This window comes from Antrostomus carolinensis, unplaced genomic scaffold (genome assembly GCF_000700745.2).
Source record: "Antrostomus carolinensis isolate BGI_N321 unplaced genomic scaffold, ASM70074v2 scaffold46002, whole genome shotgun sequence".
Taxonomy (NCBI): Eukaryota; Metazoa; Chordata; class Aves; order Caprimulgiformes; family Caprimulgidae; genus Antrostomus; species Antrostomus carolinensis.
Genome location: NW_010299702.1, coordinates 1 through 21,961, shown reverse-complemented (window position 1 = coordinate 21,961; position 21,961 = coordinate 1). Strand labels below are relative to the sequence as shown.

The 21,961-nt window shown below is 39.4% G+C and overlaps 1 protein-coding gene across 2 annotated transcripts in view; it reads left to right on the top strand.

Annotated features, from left to right (window-relative positions):
- The window catches only part of BROX (BRO1 domain and CAAX motif containing), a 12,306-nt gene extending 9,125 nt beyond the window's left edge, over positions 1 to 3,181 (top strand). Inside the window, exons 10-12 of one of the 2 annotated variants that reach the window (XM_029083726.1) lie at positions 294 to 444; positions 1,871 to 2,030; positions 2,527 to 3,181. In XM_029083726.1, the coding sequence (XP_028939559.1) occupies positions 294 to 444; positions 1,871 to 2,030; positions 2,527 to 2,613 (398 nt within the window). In that variant the 3' untranslated portion in view covers positions 2,614 to 3,181. The remainder of the gene's footprint in view (positions 1 to 293; positions 445 to 1,870; positions 2,031 to 2,526) is intronic. The other variant, XM_010162878.1, reaches the window with a different exon arrangement.
- The last annotated feature ends 18,780 nt before the right edge of the window (positions 3,182 to 21,961 follow it).

Sequence of the window (21,961 nt, the reverse complement as noted above, 5' to 3'; positions counted from 1 at the left end):
CTTTCCCTCCCATGTGGCACAGTTCTTAGGCTTACTGTTGGATTTTACCCTACATGTAAGAATGTTTTCCTGCATCTTCCTACTCAAAAAGCTATCTTCTTTTTTCTGTTCCTAGTCACTTTTGCAGTAAATCTTGTCTGGAAGTGCTGCCTTTGAGCTAGTTTATTTTTGTTTCTAAGAAGCAAGAAGCCTGAATGGATTCTTGTATCTCCTAAGACTGAAGCACTGTAGATCAGAACCATGATTTAATACACTCATGTAAATGATTTTTATTGCATTTCTTTCTTGCAAAGTTTTTGCCAAGGCTGAAGCATTGTGCAAAGAATATGGAGAAACCAAAGGGCCCGGGACTACTGCCAAGCCTTCTGGACATCTCTTCTTTAGGAAGTTAGGAAGTTTGGTTAAGAACACACTAGAAAAATGCCAGAGAGAGAATGGATTCATGTAAGTAATTCATGGTTGGTACAGTACTTTATATGAACTGTTAATACCCCATTTGCTTTTATTTCCAGATGGAATGGTACATTTTAGTCTTCAGTTCTTATATTAATTTTGGCCGTGACATGTAACTTACAGAATTGCAAATTTGTCTTTAATTTTCTCATAGGACATTTGTGATGGGTCTGTGCTGTCACCCTCTCCGTTTTCTATGCCAGTTTGGCAGGATAGGTTGGACTGACATGCTGGAGAGGTTAAGCAATTTTCTTCCTTTATTCCTCATCCACTTTTTCCCTTTTCCTTCTGCACAAGAAAAAGTCCTGCAGAAGTTGCCATGTTGCTCTAATACCCTCTTCCCAGCTGCTGGGATCTAGTAGGCAAAGGAGGACAGGGAGGAAATGGAGAAGACTAGTACCTGATTCTGCTTTGCTAGCAGGGAAGTCAAAACACAGTCATGCTTTCAGTGAAGAATATGCTTGGGGTGCTAGGAGCTTTACCAGTCTAAGTATAATTAATATTGTGAGAAGGGCTTTCTGTTAGTTAATGCCCCTTCTGAAAAGAGATTGGAAGCAGTTTAAAATAGCAAGATTAGTTTGGCTTTAGAATTCTTTTGCTCATTTCTTTCTCCTCTTACGATTTCCATAATAGGTTTGTTATTTCCCTTTTTGTGATATTTAAAGACCTGCATTATAGGGGAAATGACTAAACTAAAAGGATTGTCAAGTACATCAAGCTGAACTGCAAATAGGAAAAGAAATTCTCTACTCTGCTTTGGTTCCAGTAACCATTATAATAGCTTAGAACAGCAGCATACAGGAGATGTCAACAAATCCATGTTCCTCTAGAAACAAACTTTGAAAGACAAACCAGATAACCAGTGACTGTTTTCGGAGATGTGCCTGCCACAGAGCTCTGCTGCAGCACAGGAAGGAAGGCAGCATGTGTCAGTGTTTGTCAGTTTTCAGCTCTTGTTGATTTGCTGAGGGTAGATGTATACCCTCGTTCAGGCTTTGGGTTGTAGCAAGTCTTTGTGGGTGTTGCAGTGTCATTGCTGTTATGCACTGTGGCACATTAAGACTGACTTAGGAAAAGAACTGTCCTCTTCATCTTTCTTGGGAAGTATTTTAAATCCTCATTTGGATTTTGCAGGCCTTTTTGGACAAAAGGTGCTCTTCTCATTGAAGTGCAGGGAATAATGGTTATTGAGTGAGAAAAAAACCACTTAGCTATTAGGGGTTGAACAATACCAAGAAGGAATTGCTTTTATTCTTGTGAATCTGACAGAATGCATTTGGGTGGTGCCTTAGTGACATGGAAGCGAGCAGCAGTGATTGCCACTGTAAAAACCCAGACTGTTTTTCTTTAGAATTGCAAACAAGACTTGCAGAGATAGTGCACTGTGTTTTAAATACATTACTGTATTTTATTACAGCTATTTTCAGAAGGTGCCAGCAGAGGCTCCCCAGCTGGAACTGAAAGCAAACTATGGCTTAGTAGAGCCTGTTCCTTTTGAATTTCCTGCCTTGAATGCACACTGGACTCCTGAAACGCTTGCGGCATTTGATCTCACCAAGAGACCAAAGGACGACACTGTAAGATAATCTTATGTACTGTTCTTTTCCATTAGCTTCATTTGGTGTATAATACAGAGTTACTGTTTGGATCTTCTGTAATGCTCCCAGTTCAGTGCAGGACATAGACACAGGGCTGCCACCTGAGCTCACATTTCTGCTGTGCCAGGAGGCAAGTCAGTTAACCTCTCTGCCACCCTGTCAGCGTCTGGAAATTATGGGTAATTTTTTTCTAAGTCCGGAATAGAAGGAAATTCTTTAATGTGCATAAGATGCTGAAATGTTACAGGAGTGAATGCTGCAAAAAGGTTCTTTATTAGAAAAGGATTCATTTAAGGATGCTGAAATAGAGAATCTTTGACTTTCCCCCCTTCCTTGAGGCTCGCTCAAAGCCTTCAGCCTTGAAAAGAGAGGGGACTGTTAGATTAGAATATGTAAAGTTAGCCGTGCATAAATACTGTGCAGACACAGTGGTTTGTGCTTGTGGTATTTAATTTTTTTTTCTTCTTATTTGCAGGCTAAACCAAAACCAGATGAAGAAGTAAAACCTCTGAAGGAACCAGATATAAAGCCTCAAAAAGACAGTGGATGCCAGATTTCTTAAGTGCCACAAGTGCTTTGAATTCACTTTAAAACTGTATTAATTGGACTTTGGGGCTTTAGTTCTGATCTCCTTTTCTCTGATTCTTCTTTTTTAATTTAGAAGACTAATTTAATTTACTTTTCTTAGTATGCATCTATCTTGTTTAAGAATGTGATGGATTTCTAGGAGTTTATTTATACCTGACTTATTTTTGGTTTTAGTGGGATATCATAGAATGAGTGGTCTTAAATGTTCCTATTGTGCCTCTAGAGAGTTTCTTTTTGTGGGTTTAGTTTCTACCCACAAATAGCAAAGGAAGTATCATGATTGTAACACTTGAGGATTTTTCCATTAAATTATATGCTATATAATGTCAAATTCTGCAAACAAAAGTTTGCATGAATGGTTATATTTATTCAGGTTTTGTCATTCAGGCTTAACACCCTGTCATGTTCCAATTCACTTAATTGTAGTGAGCGAAGAAAATCTGGATTTGGTTTGTAACACTCCTATAGTATTTCACAGGACTTTCACAGAACTTGAAAAACCTGAAGTTCTGCATAATTGGAGCACAATTTATATTCCTCTGAAACGATTAGCCTCTCTTTTTCCTCTATAGATTAGGGTTCTTATGTATCAGAATTTGTAGTAAGGTACTTTAGCTTGTCTCTCCTTAAATTAAAATCCTTTAATATCAAAGTGTATGTGAAAGTGATGCAGGAAGTAATACGAAAGTGCTAAAAAGCAATGCATCACAGTGTCATTCATATGAAGTTTTTGAATCTTGAAAGATTCGGTATGTTTGAAAGCTGCAGATAGTTAAAATCTCTTGGCGCTAGAAAAGCGCCACATGAACGTGTAAAGTTGTCATGCATAAGGTAATGGAATTGTAACTAGATGCTGTGTTTCCATCTGGGTAGTGTCTATGTGAAGCTGTTAGGGGAACAGAGAGGAAGGATGAGCTGAAGAGCTGATGGCACAAGTGGGAAACCAAGCTCTAGATTTCCTTTATGCCATATGTAAACAGTGCTTCTCAGCTTTTGCAGTGTTGCACTGAAATCAGCTGATGACGAGGAGAACTTGCCAAAAGCCAAGCCCCAGTCAAGACTGAGAAAGAAAGTATTTTGTAGAACTTGCTTCTTCTATTTCTGCCTACTGTGGAAAATGTGATAACATTCTTTAGTACCGAGCACTCCAAAACACTCCTGTCAACAAAAACATAGCTTTCTGATTTGCTGCAAATGCAGAAGAATATGATGCATGTTTTGAAGTGAGGGCCTTGCAGTCTCTGGGTGCCAGTTGCTGCACTTTGCTTTATCTGAGAAAGAAACTGAACGGCCTGAAAATGTTCCTGTTTCAACAAAACGTGATGGCATATGCACTTAGCATGATGTGTACTGTAAAAACATCCCTCACTTGGTACTGTTTGCATCGGTTCATCTTGCACTGTGGTATAGTTCAGTGTGTCTGTGCTTGAAATCTTTTCATGAGACTTAGAGTAATTTAGCTTAGAGGGCAGGTGCATGGCTCCTTGAAGGCCTGTGGGACAAAAGCTGTTGAGGAGGTTAATAGGAAATCCAGGGCTCTTCCTGGGATACTGGACCAAACTAAAGAATTCATTGCTGCAAAAGGCAAAGAGGATCTTAATGCTGGCTGTCGTGGGTGAATGACGTGCGGAACTCACTGCTTCCAGTGATGGATTTTTCTTTTCAGCCAGTTCTGCACACAAAAATAAGTGTAAAATCAACTGAATTGCTTTGGAAGAGGAAGTTTCTGTTCTGCAAGGGCTTAGATGGCTGGAGTATAATGAGTATCAAGAAGAATTTAGATCTAAAATTTGTACTTTTTCTGCTGACGTCGCACAGGGGCCTGGGTTATGTTTTGTGAAGAGTTACTCAGATTATCTGTTCATAAGTTGATCATCTGAATTTTTAGACTGGTTTTGCCAGAATGGAGCATGGTGATACTTTACCTTTGCAGATTTTAATTCTCCTAAAAACTTATTACAACTGTAGTCGTCTACATTTGCTTAGCCTGCCCCTTTTAAGGATCAAGATGCAGTTAACTTGGTTTCATGATCGTGATTTTTTAGTTACTCATGGTTCTTCACAAGCCTGTGTGTGTTAATCCTTATATATCTCAACCTAATTAATTTTCTTTCTGTGCAGGCTAGATTCTGTTTTCCCTCCTCCCCTCGCTTTCCTTTCTGTCTGCTACACACTGTGGCACAGACTTACCCTTGTTTGCTGATGGTTTTTGTAGGTGCTGGGACTCATTTTTAGTGAGTCTTTGGACCATGGGTGTTTCACAGTATATGGGTATCTTAAAATAAAATGAACAGATCATGACTAAATCATTCCCAAACAACTTCTTAGGAAAGATTATTTTCTGGACTTGCCATTCTTAATTCTTTGGACACTTTCTCAAACCAAGTGGTGTGTTTGAATCAAGTTCACTGTAAATAATCTGGGGCATAACCAAGTAGATTGTGTCAGATTATGGCATTACTTGAGCCTAGCTGTGTAACCTTTTATGCCATAGCTGTTTCAGTAAATATGATGTAGTAGTTTAAAAATAGACTAATGGAACAAACTAATTCACTTAATATGTGCTGCTTTTCAAGACAGACTTTGTTTACTCGTAGTTAAAATCCTGTGGTGAACATTGGATAGTTTTGCCCAAAAATGAGAAACTGGAGACTGTTTAGTTTGCAAAGTACAGAGAGCTGTGAGGCAATGGGCAGTTCTCTCTTTGGTTTTGTTGGGTGGTAGCAAGAATTATTGTAAATAATATGTAGATTAACTGTCCAGTATGCTTAAGAATATGGGTGAATTGACTGGGAGTTTCAGTTAATCTGGAAACCTAGCAGCCACATTCCTTGTATTATTATTTCCTTTAGTACTTTTTAAGAATGAGGTATTTTGAATGGTAACTTTTTAATACTCTGATGCTGCAAGAGCCTGTTTTTGTGGCCTCTCTCTGGATTTAGAGGCTCTCATGGCTAACCCTGCAAATCTTGTTGGTGTAAATAGTCTTTAAAAATTTGTGCTGAACTAGGACGAAAATGCAGCTAAATAAAATATGGAGTGCTGGGCCCTCTATTTTGTGCTTTTTAAAATGCAGTGATTGTCTTTAATCTACTATAAAGCAAACCATTAAGCTCTTTGTAAGTTTTCTATTTAAATACTTTCCTCCATGTATTTAAATACACATCCTCCCATGTTTTGTGGTCCTGGGTTTGCAGTAGTTAAATCTCCATCCAACATGTGACACTCCTAGAACTGAGGGACTACATTTGGCCCTTGGATGCTGATGTCTGCCTCCCACTGGACGTGGCAGAGGAGTTTTGCCTCTCAGCCTAAGGATGATGTTTGGTCACTTAAATGTTCAGCATGGATATGTGATGCATCTGTAATGATAGTGTTGGTTCATAGTATAAGCGAGAAAACAGATCTCTGAATCTGTGTAGAATATAGCAAACTTTGCACTTTAGAAATTCCTGGGTTTGCAATTTTGGTACAATACGATGTGCTTGTAAATATTTCTTCCTGTCATTTTAATTTTGTTACACTGATTTCAGTACTGTGCTATTGGTAAGATTTTTATGGGAAACATTACTAAAATGTATTTTTAATTGTCCATGTATAAAACAAACTCATGAAGTGTACCTCTGCCTTTAGTATTGGAGGAACATGAGAGGAGGCAACATTTCATCTAACTTCCACGTCAGTTCAGAGAAATTAAAAGTTTCTGTCTATTGGCTGAGGGATGATACGTTTCATCCCATCCCTGCGCCTAGTATCTAAACTGAAGTTTCAGCATTAACATAAATCCTGTTCATGCCTATTAATTATTCCTAAAAAAAAAACCTGTTTCTAAAGATCATTGCCAAATTATAATAGCAGCATAAGATGGTTTGTTTTTTGGGTTTTTTTTTCTGTTTTTTCCCTTAACTGGCCCAGTTGAGTGAGGAATAAAGCACAGTGAGTATGACTGGCATAGAAAAACCCCTGCAGTGAGTACATGTCTCTAGATTTTGAGTGCAGTGTAAAGGCCTTTCCAAAATGACCATTGGTTTCATTCACATCTTTCCCTGCTGGTGATGCTCTCAAATTTAGCAAATGTCACATGGTAACTGAGGAGGCCCTTGATCAGCTTTTTATGTAGGAAGGCTACCTCCTTTGGTGTTGGTGTCCTCATGGATTGCAACTTTCTTGAATCCATCCTGTACTCTGAATATCAAACTTGAATGGAATCAGCTCTGATGAGACTGACTGAGCAGCCTTATCTTGTGCAGTCACCATGCAATCTTAAGCTTCATAGTTTGAAAAATTGTATATAACCACGAGTTTCAGAATACCATTTAAAATAAACAATCTTAATATGTCACATTTTGTCTTATCATTTAAAATATTAAGTATAGTAGCAAGAAACAGAGTCTATCTTGAATGTTACTTTCACCAATTTAATACAGATGTAATAATTCTAGTGAATAGTTTATACTTGCAGTATGCCTGAAGGAGGATTTAAGTGAGCAAGATACATGAAGTAGTAGCTACAGTGAAGGACTTCCAAGTCATGAGGGGAGGAAGAGAGGAGGTGGAATAAAAAAAAAGTAATCAGGTATGATTTTTGTATGCCTATACAAAACCTCAGTGCTTGCAAAGGTCTGTGACATTGTAGGGTGTTCTGTATACTGCATAAAGGGGTTATTTGGGAAGGGCAGACTGCTGGTCATTTCTCTGTGTTGCCAGCAAATGGAAGTAGATTTGTAAGAAACCTGTTTTTTCGTTTTCAGAGGCATGGTTGTTTTTTTCAATTTTTAGTATAAATACACACTAATGCCTTTTAGCCTCTTAGGCTTTAGCAGTTTCTAGAAGAAAAAAAATAGTCTCTATCAGACTCTGATGTGTATTTCCTTCTGAAATAAATCTTTCCCTCAACAAGGTACTTCGAAAAAATAAACAGAAAAGGTGTTTTCATTCATGCATGTTGTGACTTCAGTAGAAATATCTATAACTGATTCCATAATATTTTTCCTTCTTCCTAGTGATTTAAAGGATTTAAATTTCTCTGTAGTCCTTAAAGAACAGGAGTTGTTTGTCTGTCTAAAACTATCTTCTACCTAAATCTGATATAAAATAATGTTATAGGAATGTGAAGACTGGACTGTTCAAGAATAGCATGGGGAATTTGACAGTGTCCTGGTTATCAGCTTTAAGACAAACCTTCCTCCCCGATTTAGAAACTAAAATTTTTCTACTTTACAGGATTTTTTTTGTCTGACATCAGATTCATCCATTCAACCAGGGAGCCGACCAAACAGGTTATTACATTTGGAGGTGTTTATAATTTTAGCATGTAGGTGCTGGACTGGATTTTTATTTTCCTTTCCTCCATCAAGAAAGTAATCTTTTCAGCAGCAGCCTGCTATTAACTCTGAAACAGATTTCCAAGTCACAGAAAGTTACTGGTTGGTGCTGGGAACTCCTGTAGACCCACAATTTCCCTCATGTTGGTGAGGGAAACAGCTGATGAGTTACTTGGAACGCTTTTCTTCAGACTTCAGAAAGTTGAGGAGGTCCTTGAATGTGAAAGACCTACCTATCTTGCTGTGTGCTTTTTCTAGCACCTTGCAGGCTACTTTTCATGCCTTCACTTTTAAGTGAACGGGGAAAACCCTTGATTTCCATGCTTTATTGCTTTTCTTGTTTTCTTGCACACTCAAGTAAGAAGTGAAATACCCACCAATGATGCTTATAGCTAATGTCATTGGGATAAAGTGGATGAGTGGACAGTTCAGACCATAAAACTAATTATATATAGATGTCTACACATTGCTTGCTTCTGTTTATACTTGGAAATTTTCTGTTGAAGCCATAAAAAAGTAGAGATTTGGCTTTATGAAAGTGAAAACTGAGATTCTGATGGACACCCATGTAGCAAGTCCCATACTCATTTGTTTTTGGTAGCTTTGGAAAATGCCAGGCCAAATGTTGTTATCCTGGGCTGGGTGTTGGAAAGTCCACAGGATTTTTTCTCTGAACTGTAGTTTCAGATCAGATCAAATCAAAGCTGATGGGAAGCTTAAATAGTTTGTCTCATGCTTCTGTCACTAGCACATTCATGTCTTCTGGGCTGATGATTTTGCTCAGACTTCTAACTCGATCACAAATGTTATACCACAGTACTACTTCTCAAGACTGATGCAAGTTGGCATTCTTGCACTTTTTGTTGTGTGCATGGTGTGGGAACTCTTCTGGCAGCACATATTTCTTAAATTATTTGCCTTTTTAAAAACATAGCAAAACTTACAGTTTTCCCCTAGTTCTCACAGGCAGTTGGTGTAGAATTTCAACACAAAAAAGAGATTATCCCTTGTGCAGCTCTACTTTCCACTACATCAGACATGCCTGGTAGGGAGCATTTTGGAAAAGTCAGATTAAGCACAGTTTTTAGAGATTGCTGTTTTCTGTCAGTGAAGAAGCACCTTGAAGAAACATGATTATATCAAATGTGGTCTCCTGTTGGCTGCTTAATAAGCAGGTAATGTAGAGGCCTAGTTGTGAAGCACACATTAGCTCTGAAGTTCAGAGGAAGACAAGAAGTGGAATGGCTTTTCTTTACTGCTGTAGTACGTGGGATCTTAAGGCAACTGAATTCCAGTTAGGGCAGAGCTACTGGTATACTGGCAGAGGTCCAAGCAATTCAGTGGGATTGACTGTCGGAGACATCCACTGCTGCTGCTGGGATGACCTGAGGAGTGTCAGGAAGAACTTCAACGATGTGCCTCTGCTTTTGTAAGAGCTACAGAAACTGTGTCCTTGTGGTGGAGTCACAAGGAAGCCTGGAAGGATCGGCTCTGCTTGTCTTCTGCTACAGTGGGACACATCAGATTACTGCCAGTTAGCTGACATCGAGAGCATGAGCCGTTTAGGTAAGAAGCTATTGTTGTAGTCTGTGTTTCTGTAGCATTTGTCATGCTGTGACTGCAGTCTGATCTGTCTGGGAGGTCTCATGCAGCAAAGCTCTTGCAAAGAAGTTAATTTTGGGTAGGTAGTGAGTTACTTTTTATACCTTTTTGGTGTCAATACATAAGTACTTGCAGGATATCAGTTCCCAGAATAGTTGTTACTGACTTGTTTTCCCTGGAAGGTTGGTTCATGATCACAGTTTCTTTGTCCTGCACCTATCAGAGTTTCTGCTCTCCAGCCAACTACCCCCATCACAGAGGTTTCTGCTGAGCTTATCAAGGATGTGTCAGGACTCCAGGTAAGGAGTTATAGTTCTTTCTTAGTATATTTACCGGGTCATCTTTATGGTGGCTCCTGTCAATCTTTAAGTACCTCGCATAAAATAAGGTTGCAGTTCTCTTGATCACCTTGAGTCCTTCTGTGCATATTCAAATTCTTGTTTCCTGATTCTTCTAAGCCAGGCTTGCGTCTGACATTGTGTCTAGATGAAGCCTCACTAGTACAATGGGTTAAGTCTTCCCTATCTGAACCAGATATGCATCTCCTGGTGTCTCCAGGAATCATGTCTGTCCTTGTCAGAGCCGTGTGGTGATCTCCAATCATTTTGCCCTATGTCTCCAACCTTTCTGTCTGCCTTTCCCCAATATTTATTCACCTTTAAGTTACAGTGTCAATTTTGATAGCCCCTAGATGTAAGATTACATTTGCTCTGTTGAATTGCGGTAAAATCTTTTATAAATATCTAAAGGACGGGTGTCAAGAGGATGGGGCCAGACTCTTTCAGTGGTGGCCAGTGATAGGACAAGGGGCAATGGGCACAAGCCGGAATGCAGGAGGTTTCACTTAAACATGAGGAAAAACTTATTTACTGTGAGGGTGATGGAGCACTGGAACAGGCTGCCCAGGGAGGTTGTGGAGTCTCCTTCTCTGGAGATGTTCAGAAACCACCTGAACACTTTCCTGTGTAACCTGCTCTAGGTGAACCTGCTTTGGCAGGGGGGTTGGATTGGATGATCTCCTGAGGTCCCTTCCAACCCCTACCATTCTATGATTCTGTGAATCTTAAGATCGGGTACCTTCTCCCCTGTGAGACCCAGATCGTCTTCTCTGCTAACAGTACTTCCCCAATTTTTGCCCTCAGCAAGTTAGTCGGTACCTTCCTCCCAAAACCAAATTATAACCATGCAGAACAGCACCAGAACAACAGCTCTCTTTAATTTATTAAAAATTCCCACAATACTGAGTGGAGTTATGGCCACTAAGGGTCAGCAGAGCTTATATTTTCCTGCACTTTTGTGGTTTCTGGTCCACAGCATGAAGTCGGTACAGGCAGCAGGCCCTCTAGATGGTTACATGGCACATGCTATGCATCCAAGAGCAGTATTGTATCTTTAAAATGGGAACAGGTATAACAAGTTACATCTTTTACATCAAAAGATGTATGCTGAAAAGGACATCTTTGTAATTACTTATGTGGTGGCATCCAGGAGCCGATGCATGCTCTGTGACCAGGTGAGCAGCTACAATTCCAGCGCTTCCATAAAGGTCACTGCCAAGGCCATGGAGCAGGAGCACTGTCAAACTGGCTCTCTTGCTCTGTGTCCCAGAGCCTGGCAGCCTCTTCAAGGCATCTGCCTGTTAGGAAGAAAGTGTTGTGATGCTGTATCACCTGCATAGGGTTTCTCTGAGGTCATGTATGGGGTTTACGTGGCAAAGATTTGGTAGGTGGGGAGGCTGCAGGGGTGGCTTGAGCGAGAAGGCATCAGAAGCTGCTTCCATGTTGGACAAAGCTGCTCCAGCCGGCCCCAAGACAGACTGCTGCTGGCCAAAGCTGAGTCCATCAGCTGGCCTCCTCTTGGCCGCAGGGAAGGGGCAGGGTGAGGGGGTAAAAGGCCGTGAGGTGGGCAAATGAGGCATTCTGCAGCTGGAAAAGTAACCTTGTATCTGTCCAAATTCAGATCTCCATGCAGCTGTTGCATATGCTGACTATCCTAGCAAAATTTTCTGGTCATGGTGGGATTATTTAAAGTAAATAATATATCGGCTGAATCTGGCCAGTGTGAGGAGCTCAACTGAAACAGGCTACAGACTTTCTTCTTTGCAAGCTGGCAGATCACTTCATATTGCAAGCTGAATGGTACAGGACTGTGTTTAGTGCAACTTCATGGATGAGCTTGTCTTTATGTTCAAAATTAAAGCTTTCTTCTTCTGCTTTGTAGTCCACACTCTCCTGAAGGCTCTACCGCTGGTTTGGGGCAGTTTGAATTGCAACCACTTCACTTCTTAGTAATTTAAGGTTTTCCTTTTTAATATATGATTGATTAGCTTACTTTAAGAAGAGATTAACTGGAATGCAATCACTATTGAAGCAACAAAGCTGGTACAGCGCTGGCTTTTCTCCTTCTTTTAATATGTGGTGGCATTGTCTTAAGGGATTATGACCAAGATTTAAAACACTTGATGATGTTTAAAATTAGGTAATTTTTTTCAGTCAGATGATATAAACATTATCAACAATGAAATAATTCAGACTAGATTGCTTGGTATCAGCCTACTGATCTTTTCCAAAGGACACATTTTACAATAGCCAGAAAGGAGCTCTCTTTGCTTTTGGATATCTAGAGGCAGCCTTAGTGTGAGTAAAAGAGGAATTTGAAAATAACAGAAAAACCTGATTATCACACTGGTAGGAAACAACCAGGGTGCAGTATGTTAGGTAAATTAGGAATTTTGTGCTACTTACACAGCTAGACCAGCGTAGCAGAGAGCACTTGCAGAAGAAGAATCAGAATAGGATGACACTGATTAAGGGTGGACCATTTTGTCTGGCTTGCCTCAACAGACATCAAGTAATTCTTGACAGGGCTGTCAAATTTATTCTTAAAGACTTCTAGTAATGGTTACTGCATCAACTCACCTGGTAATCAGTTGTGGTTTTGAATCTTTTCAATAACAGAGTTTTTCTTTATTTCATGTAGATCATGCTGTTTGCATTTTAAGTTCCTCTCTTGTCCTATCAGCAAACTGTCCTCGTCTTTCATGATCTTTTCCTGTATTTGACTGTTACTGTGCCTCCCCACAGCTTTTCCTTCTCTAGACTAAACACCACCATCCCTTTGCATCTTCCTGCCTTAGTCTTAGTTCCTGGGATATTTACTTGTTCTTATTGCTGTCCTCTGGACTTTCTCTAATTTGTCCACATGCTTTTCAAATGTTGTCATGTCCAAAACAACAGAAGCCTCCAGCTGGGCTCACCAAGACAGACTAGTGCATATCTGCTACCGAAGCAGCTGTTTCCCATCTTGTCTAAGTGCGGAACCGTGAAATTATTTCCTTACATCCAGAGGTTTTTTTTCCAGAATATTTCTTTTATAGAGATTCTTTTGAATTGTATTGCCATTTTCCATGTTACTCTCAGTTGTTTGCAAAAGTATCTATTGAATCAACCCATCCATTAAAGAAAATACTAAATATCAATGTCCAAGGCAGAGCCCTGCTCTGTATATGCCTCTGTGCTGCCAGTGAAATATTGGTAACTAATCTCTATATACTCTTTCTCAAGAAAGCAATTTTTCCAAGAAATTTCAGACCCACGGCTGACCTTTTTTATTTGAAGCAACATGGAGCTACTTGCTGCCATTCCATCCTCTCACACTAAATGTGCTTTCTGCTGCCAGTGATTTTTTAAAATAAACTTCACATCTCCATCTATAGCATCATGGCAGATGCTTAGATTAATTTTTGTTTATTACTATGTAATGTATTAATTATAAATAAAATTTTTTACATTGCAGTTAAACATCAAAAAGCAACTTAAGATGGCAAAATTAGTTAAGCAAAAAAGTATGAGTAGGTATATGAAATCTCAGTTTGGTCCTCTGTCCTTATGCAGCATGATAGGCTTTAACTACAAGGTCACGCACTACTTTTACAGAGGACTTTATGCATGGAATAGTTACTCATGCAAGAGAGCATGGTGTATTTTCAGTGTATTTCATATATCCTTGCAGTCTGTTCTCTTTTATTTGCTGTGCAACATCGAAATGTAGTACGGCATGGGGGCTTGTTCATCTCCTCCTGGGTTCCTGAGGAGTGGTGTCAGATAAGCATCTGAATGCTCTGCAAATACAATTTTTTACAATACAAAGATGAGAGTCAAGATTGTCAGCATCCAGCTAGCTTAGAGTATCCAGCGAGGAACGTCACGGGGCATTTAGCATGTTACACTGTGGATAGTGTTCCTATTGTGTGTATCTGTAGCAACCATGAATGGTCAACACTCCTGCCAAAGGATGGCAAGCATTTCAAACCAGAGCCCAGTAAACGCACATCATGCAGCTATAAACTGCCAAAATTCACACAGGGATCGTATGGGAGCTGTAGGGCAGAAGCTAACATGGTGTCTAGCTCTCTGTGTCACCTTTCAGGTGCCTTTGTTATGAAACCATCTTTTCTTCCTTCTCGCTCCTCAGTCTTGTGTTTCATTCACATCTTCCAAGCTCTCCATGACTGAAGGTGGGGTCCTAGAGACAACAGCTTGCTCCACCCTGCAGCCCTGACCTGCTCCAACGGCAGTGCTCCAAAGTCCCTTCTCTCCAACTGATAAGGAGGCATGAGTCATAGGGGGAAAATGATATATGATCACAGTATATACCGTCCCTTTTCCATTATTCAACTTAAGTAGGGGATTTGATGAAAAAACATAATGAAGAAACTCCAAAGTCCTAACTTTGAACTACTGGCTCTGCCACTGAGCTTTCTTTTAACTAAGTTCACTTTAAATAAGTCTTTTCAAAAAGTCTAAGCATACTGGGGGGGAGAGAAGGTAATTCTGTGGCTTGCTCTATGTCCCTTCCACATAAGAATCTTCTCTCCAGCTTGTATATTTGGATCCTGGGCAGATGTTCAGAGGGATAGCAAAAGCTGAACCAGGGACCATCTCTGTCAGATCTCAAGATTCTGAAACATTCTGCTTCCTCTCTGATTTACAGCACTGAAGCAAACAAAGAATTGTTTTAACATCGACTAGAGAAAAAAACATTATTTTACTCCTACCCGTGTTTTCAAACATTTGGAAGTCCTTTTCCTTCCCCCATGGGACAAAATACTTCAGCACTGACAACAGTTTATCAGCAACTGAAAATAAAGATTCTGATAAGTGTCAGTGACCTTTATTACTATATTGCAATACTGTATATTAATTAGTAGGCAGCAAGGAAGTTGGTTTTGAGCTAAATCTATTGCAGCTTTATGAAAAGCAGTTGAGCATCTGAGATTGGACAGCATAACTAAAGGGAGAACATTGTGCAAATGTAGAGAGGCTGTAAGGACTGGTGGAGCAGCAGAAGCTGGCCCAGAGGCAGGAACTGAGGCCATAAAGAAAAAGAAAAGGGATCACAGTAATAACTGCTGCCAAGAACATTGTCTCAGAAAGCTGACAGTAGGACTAGGTTGGCCAAGGTTTACTCCAGGCGATGTCTGTCAGTTTGCCACAGGCAGGGCAGTGCTGTGTCTGAAAAGGTGGGGCCTGAAAGTAGTTGCAATGAGTTCATTTTCTTCATCAACTGCCTAAAATATAGAAGACATCAGTTCTATTTCTTATCCCCTATACAGGTCAAGGCAGATGTACAAATGGTTGTAATTGTTCTTAGGTAGTAATGAGGTTGTGTAATGAATTAAGCCAAGGTGAATTTGTTTAATTATTGAAACAGCATGGAAGAAATTTTTTACACGTGGAATGGAGTAAGTGAGGTATGGATATCCCAGAAGTACCAGCCAGACCTTAGGAAAAAGTTGTAAAGTCTGAATTATGAAGGAGGTTTCTCAAGCAAGGAGAAGATTTTCACTAAGTAAATGAATTGTGCCCTGCACCATCTTGTCTGTTGATCCTTTATGTTCATATGTATAAAATTTTTTGCCACCATTTAAAACACCTGTTGCAAAAGCCCTTTAGTAGGAGGAGGATGTTCCAGTTGTTATTTCTTTTGTGTGTTTTCAGCTTGTGAATCCCTTGGAAGGAAACTTGCCACACTGTTTGGACTCAACAAACCCAGGTACAAATACACAGTAGAGGAATACTACAGGGCACAGAACCAGTTAAATAAGGTCTGTATCTTGCTTAGGAGAATGGAGAGGATGTGCTTCCTTAGGCTTTATTTAACTGCTATTACGTTTTATGCCACAAAAGCTGTTTTCAGCCCTAAACAACCTACCAGTTGACCAAATTTGGCCCTGTAATCCTTTTTTCACTGTTTTCACGTAAAGCTATTTGAAAGCTTTAGTAGATCTTTGAGTGTGATTATTAGTTTCTGTGTCCTATTTTTACATGCACGAGTCCTCCTTGTACTGTATGTTCTGAAGTTACTGCATTTATGCTGGGTTTTGATTGTAAATTGTATTTGAAAGTGAACAAACAAGAAGTCAAGACAACCTTAGGAGTTTTATTCCCCGAACTGATGAAGTGGAGGTGCACAGCAAAGGTGATGTAGATGTGTGGCCAGCTTGTTCACTTCACTATCACTTCCAGTAGCAGAATCAGAAATCAGTGTTGGTCCAGACTTTGGAGACAAACATTGGTCCCGGTTTTGGGGCCAAAGTCAGAGTATTCTGTTAGCAGTACCTCCTGAGTAAAAATCTCAAGAAATAGAGAACCACCTTAGAAAACTTTGTCTAACCACAAAGGACTCTTGGGAATGTGGGTGATACAAAACCCCTCCCAAAAACCAAATTCTAAAATGTTTTCCTGTCACCAGTTTGCTGAAAGTCTCTGTTGCAACACTCCTGTTTTGATTAGTGTTGTTGGCTGTGGGGTAATCCAGCTGAATAATGTAGCGTAGCTCCAATTATCCTTTACTCATTGCTGCCAGGAAGAAAATAACCTGCTCTGCTTTGTTATGCTGAGAGGCTGGTTACTGACAGCTGTGATAATGGTTATTGTACTGGATGTTTAGCAGACATATACCAATGTTTCTTGAGGAAATACTGCATAAATGATCAACCAGGTGAAATTTTGTAACTAAGGATGGATGAAAATTGTGTTGAAATCAAGGTTTTCTAGCAATAAGGTTATACAGAAAAGATGGGATTTTTTTAAACGTGTGGGGATTTTTTTAAAGATGGGATTTTTTTTAAACATTTTTTAAAACATATTTAAGAATATGGTGAACTTTGTCATTTTAAGCTCACTTTGCATTGCTGAGGACTGCCTATAAATGAAGGGGCCCCAAAAGTTGTTGGAACTGTCTGAGTCTGCATTTCAAGTTCTAGTTTCATAGTTTTACACAGAATTTTAATTTTAAGAGATGAATCAGGCATGAGCTCTTGCAATTTAGATGCAACACAACTTCCCTGAAGGCCTGAAGTGCCAGATTGTGCCAGTTTGCTCTTTACAGTGAATGTCTACTTTGAAAAAGAGGATCTGTAAAAGTGGTAGTGTTAGTTTCCAAATTTTAGGCGAGATATAACTGAATTTTAAAAGGGTACCTCAGTCCCTCAGCATATTCTGAGATCTTCCACTTGAGCTTGATTCTCATTCATCAAAAGCTATTCATCTGTCTCTGTAACTGTCTTAAATTTGAACCTTCAATACATAAACCTATGTAATCGTATTTTATCAGGCTTGAGCAGGGGAGGGAGTAACTTGCATTTCGAACCCTGCTTGAAACATGAGCCAGAGGTGAATGCAGCTCACCCTTCCTGCTCTAACGCGGACTTCTCGCAGCTTTTTGCCACTAAAGCAAGACCAGTCAATTTCTAAAACATAATAGCAAATGTGTGGATGGTGTTTCCATATTGTTGCTTTTCAGTATTTATTTTAACTATGTTTTGTGGCTTCTGGTATTGCAAATGTCTTGCTATTACTTCACAACATAAGCTACAGCCATAAATCAGCCGTATGTGATGGAGACTTTGTGCTTAAGGTAACTAGAAGCACTGGGACAAATATCATTTTTAAGTGTTCCTAACAGAAGATGACAAAATTATTTACCTTTTATCTAATGAATGTTTTACTGTTTTGTCTTCAGGAAGATGGAGATGGTGGAGAGAGCTCTGAGAGAAATGATGTGGGCTCTTTGAGGGGAAAAAGCCACCTTGGGGTATGAATTGTTGAAGACAGTTAAGGATATAGTGAGTTTCTCTCAAAGTGCATTTGGAGATATTAATGAGACACTTTTTGGGTCATGTTCTAAACTTAAACTACTAAGTACTGAATGTTGCCATTCCAGTATATCTCTGATTAAAGTAACTTACAGGCTATGAATGGTTATCAGGCCATGGCATAAGCCATCTCCTCCCTTTGTCCGGCACAGTAAAATTTTAATGTTCAGTAGAGAAAAAAGCAACTCAACCACTGAAGAGAAAAAGGAGTTTTGTGAGGGAGAACATGGCCTCTGTGGCATCTACCGCTTTATTTAAGCTAAGGAGATAATGGGAACTTCTGTCATGTGGTTCCCATTTAACTGAAACTCTCATTTTCTGATGCATGGATGTTGGATCCGTTGTTAGCTGATCTCTTCTGAGTACGGAAAAGTTACTCCTTGGGGCAGTACAGTGCAATTCAATATCCTGGTACACCCAAATCAGCCTGCAAAGTCCTCTTTTGTTCTAGGCAGCTGCAGATTTTATTCTCATTCATCAGAGTAGCAGAATGAAAAAAAAAAAAATTTCTACTTTAGCTGACTGAAAACATGTAAAATTTCCTTTAAAAGTGTTCAGCAAAGCAAGTAGCTGAACACTGATAATCATCATTTTATTAATTCTTGCTCTCTACATTCTGTATTTTTTTTTTTTGCAAACTAAATGTTGGTCAGTATTCATAAGAAGGTAAATTGGCTTTATAGATCAACCAAGCTAATAAAAGAAGAATATAGTTATCCTAGTTGATGTGCTGCTTCAGTAATCTTCTTATGAACACTGAATATTATCCTAAGCTACTCTTCATTGCACTTTTCAAATTGCTGGTATGCATGAAGTGAGAAGAACATCTGGAAGAGTGGATTATGGCGAGTACTATGCAAGATGAGTTTTCTGGACAGTATTTTTGAAGAGATGTCTAAATTATGCTTTTCTCTGACAGTTTCATGGTAGTTGAGAAAAAAACATGTCCAAAATTTCATTTTGCATGGGTCTGTGTGGCTTCTGGATGGCTAAATGGAATAAAAAAAATTCTCTAGTTGCTGGGTTGTCAGTTGAAAATGCAAATCAGTGCTGCTTGGTTGTGTGTGCTAACCTTTTTTCCTTTTTTAAAAAGAAAAAGCTCAGACTGATTGCAATGGTTTAGAGCATGAGGATTTTTTACAAGAGTAATATTCCTCCCAAAAAGCTGTTGTCTTTCTCAACTAGTGAAACTCAAGTTTCAGAAATACAATCACTGAAAGCAGATGTTTCATTCATCTACATGCAAATCGCCACTATAAACCATGCTTGAGTCTCACAGGGAAAATTGGAAGTGACACAACCTCCGAGCAAAACTGGGAGCTCAGTCTCTTTCTGCATAACAAGTGCTGTAAGTGATTGAAAGCTGTGAATTTTCCATCACTTTCTTGAAGGCTGTCGAGTGTCTTGTTTCCTTGGCTTTTCTGTTTCTTCCTGATTTCAGAATTGGATAGGTGAATTCTTCACCTTTCAACTCCTGCTGCATAAACCAGTGGCCAGCATCGAGAATGCTTCAGCTAAGATGGCACACTCCACAGGCCTGGCTGCACTGCTGGATGAAATACTGAAACTTCAATTATTTTCATTATACAGAAATGTTGTCTTATGATAATTCTGCTGCATATTAAGTCCTGGGATTTGATAATATCATGCTGTGGTCAAAGCAGTGGGATTTATTCCCATTAGTCATTACCTCATCTGTTTTCTTTGGGTTTTGGGTTGTTCAGGGTTTTGTTTGGTTTGTTTTTTTTTTTTAATTTGACTTCTCTTCAGAATCATACACCCACTGGAGAGACAACTTGTAGCTGTGCTGTTCCTTGTTCACATTTTGAATTACATGTTTAAGTGAGGGCAGTGAGAGCTCCGATTTTATTTCTTTCAGTTAGTGCCAAGGGCAGTAACACTGTCTAGGGGACACTACTGTTCTGCGTATAGCGCGATCAACCTTTGGGAAGGAACAACCAACCATTTCCATCATCAGTTTTGATGTTTCACTGCAAGGTAGAAAATGCCCAGACAGTCCCATTGCAATGCCCAGGCAGTCCCATTGCTTGCAGAGCTGCTCATATGGGCTTTCTCCCGATTTCATGAGTAAGCAAAGCACAACAGAGGAGGCTTGAAATCAGCCATTTCTGCCTGGTGATATACACAGGAGGCTCCATTTCCACCCGAATCAGGTTTTGGCTGGTTGCCTCTCTTTGCTGCTTCTAGTTTGTACCAGATGATATCTGTGTTTGCAAGTTGGGGGTGAAGGTGAGATCTGGAGGGAATCCTTTGGTGAAGGGCACCTGTTATGAACCTGCTCAGTTGGTTCCACTTGTTGAAAAATCAAATGGAGTTGTTTGTTTTACCTCTTTTTGGAAAGCAATTGAAAGGAGCTTTGTCTCTTCCCGTGGCATTGTTTTTCTTGTATTTTGTCATCCATGAGCAATCATAAATATTTGCAAATTATTGCAAATAATTGAAGAATAAGCCCATGGAGCCCTGGCCTAACTGCTTCTCTCTCTCACCCTAGGTCTTGAGGTTGCAATGTAGGCAGCAGATTCTGTTGCCAACTTCTCTGGTGTCTGGTCTGATGTTGCAGCAGTTCTATATGTCCCTCCAAAAGAGGCAGCTGAACTACGATCCATCCACCTCATTCCTGTGCTCCAGCAACTCTAATTGGGGATCGAGTCCTGTTTGGCCAGGTGCTGCACAAATATGAAATAAAAGATAGTCTTTACCAGCAAGAACCTGCTTTCAGTTCACAAGAGATGACAGTGGGTTGTACACTGCGAGTGAACCGGCATCGGTCATGCTTTGGTATGACCTGGCCAAGGACAAAGCAGCTGTGAAACAGGGAGCTGAGTCTTTGGTACAGCACGACCTCACCAAACCCCAAAGTTCAAATCCCTTGTGCCTTAACTGGCTTTGGACTTCAGCAGTCTTCTGCAGCTTAAGGGATGGTAGGTCATTGCTGGTGCTTTTCTCCTTTGCTGAAAGAAAGATACTTTCTACTTGTTGACAAAAAAGAAAGAAAAAGAAATTCTGGGTCCCAGTCTGTGTCCTTGTTAAGCGTTTAAAATAACTCTTCTGGAGAACAGCTAGCTGCTCTTTCATCAAACCCGATAAGAGGGTTTCTACCGTGACATTAGAAGTCTGCACTAAATGCTTTGACAAAAACCATGCACACTCCCAAATGAAATCTTATTTACTGTGGTGTTATTAAAGTGCTAAATAAATAGACAAACTCAGAAGTGCTGGTAGGATGTGGGTGGGTGAATAAATGAGTTTTGATGCTAATGTCAGTCAATGCTAATTCCTATCCTTTGAAGAAAGTGTGATAAACACAGCTGCCAGAAGTGTGATCTGAAATTGCTCTAATTAAATTAAATTTTCACTGGAATGAAAGCATCTGAGCACCTGGCTTTGTTTCCTTTTTAGATGGACTAATTTGGAGAATAATGACTTTTCAGTTCTTTTATGACCGGGTAGGAAGGTAAGGTTTGTTAAATATATATAAGGATGTGAGTATGCACAAAACTATCGTATGAAATTATGTTTTCATATTCATTTTATTGTATTTGCTGCTCAAGATTTGTATCTTAATTTAGAATCTGAGATCTCCAAGGGGGATTTATCTGTACTGGCTGCTAAATACTTTCTTCGTAGAAATATGGAGAGACTTTATAAGTCCCTGGTGTTTGCCTCGTAAGTAAGTTTATGTGTTAATAGTAAAAGACAGATAAGGGTGTTTCAATGGTTATGAACTATTTAACTGCTGATCATAGACTGGGGTTGAGAAAAATAAGTCACTGTAAAGAAAGATATCAAGGGAGAAAAGATAAGAAACTGAAGACATGATCTCTGGATAATTCCTCATTTTTCGTCTTCTCCTTCTTTCAAAAACACCTTCTCTCCTATTTGTAGATGGATTGAAAGATCTGTCACTCCAAGCTTTTCAATTTTAGTTTGCAAGTAAAATTTTGATTGGGCTCTGATCTGGATGGCTAATCTTTTTTGGGAGACCTGAAAATGAAACAGAGTGATAGATTATTTCAGTTGTTTTTCTGTTTGTTGGTTGGGGTTTTTTTGTGTCCACTATTTTCTGGAGCAATCCAATTAGTTACAGAGAACAGTGTATTTGGAAGTAAATAACTGAGATATATATGTTTCATTTGTGAGTGCTATTAATTTTAAACAATGTAAGAGAGATGTGTCAGAATTTAATATAATAAAATAAAAATATGAATATATATATT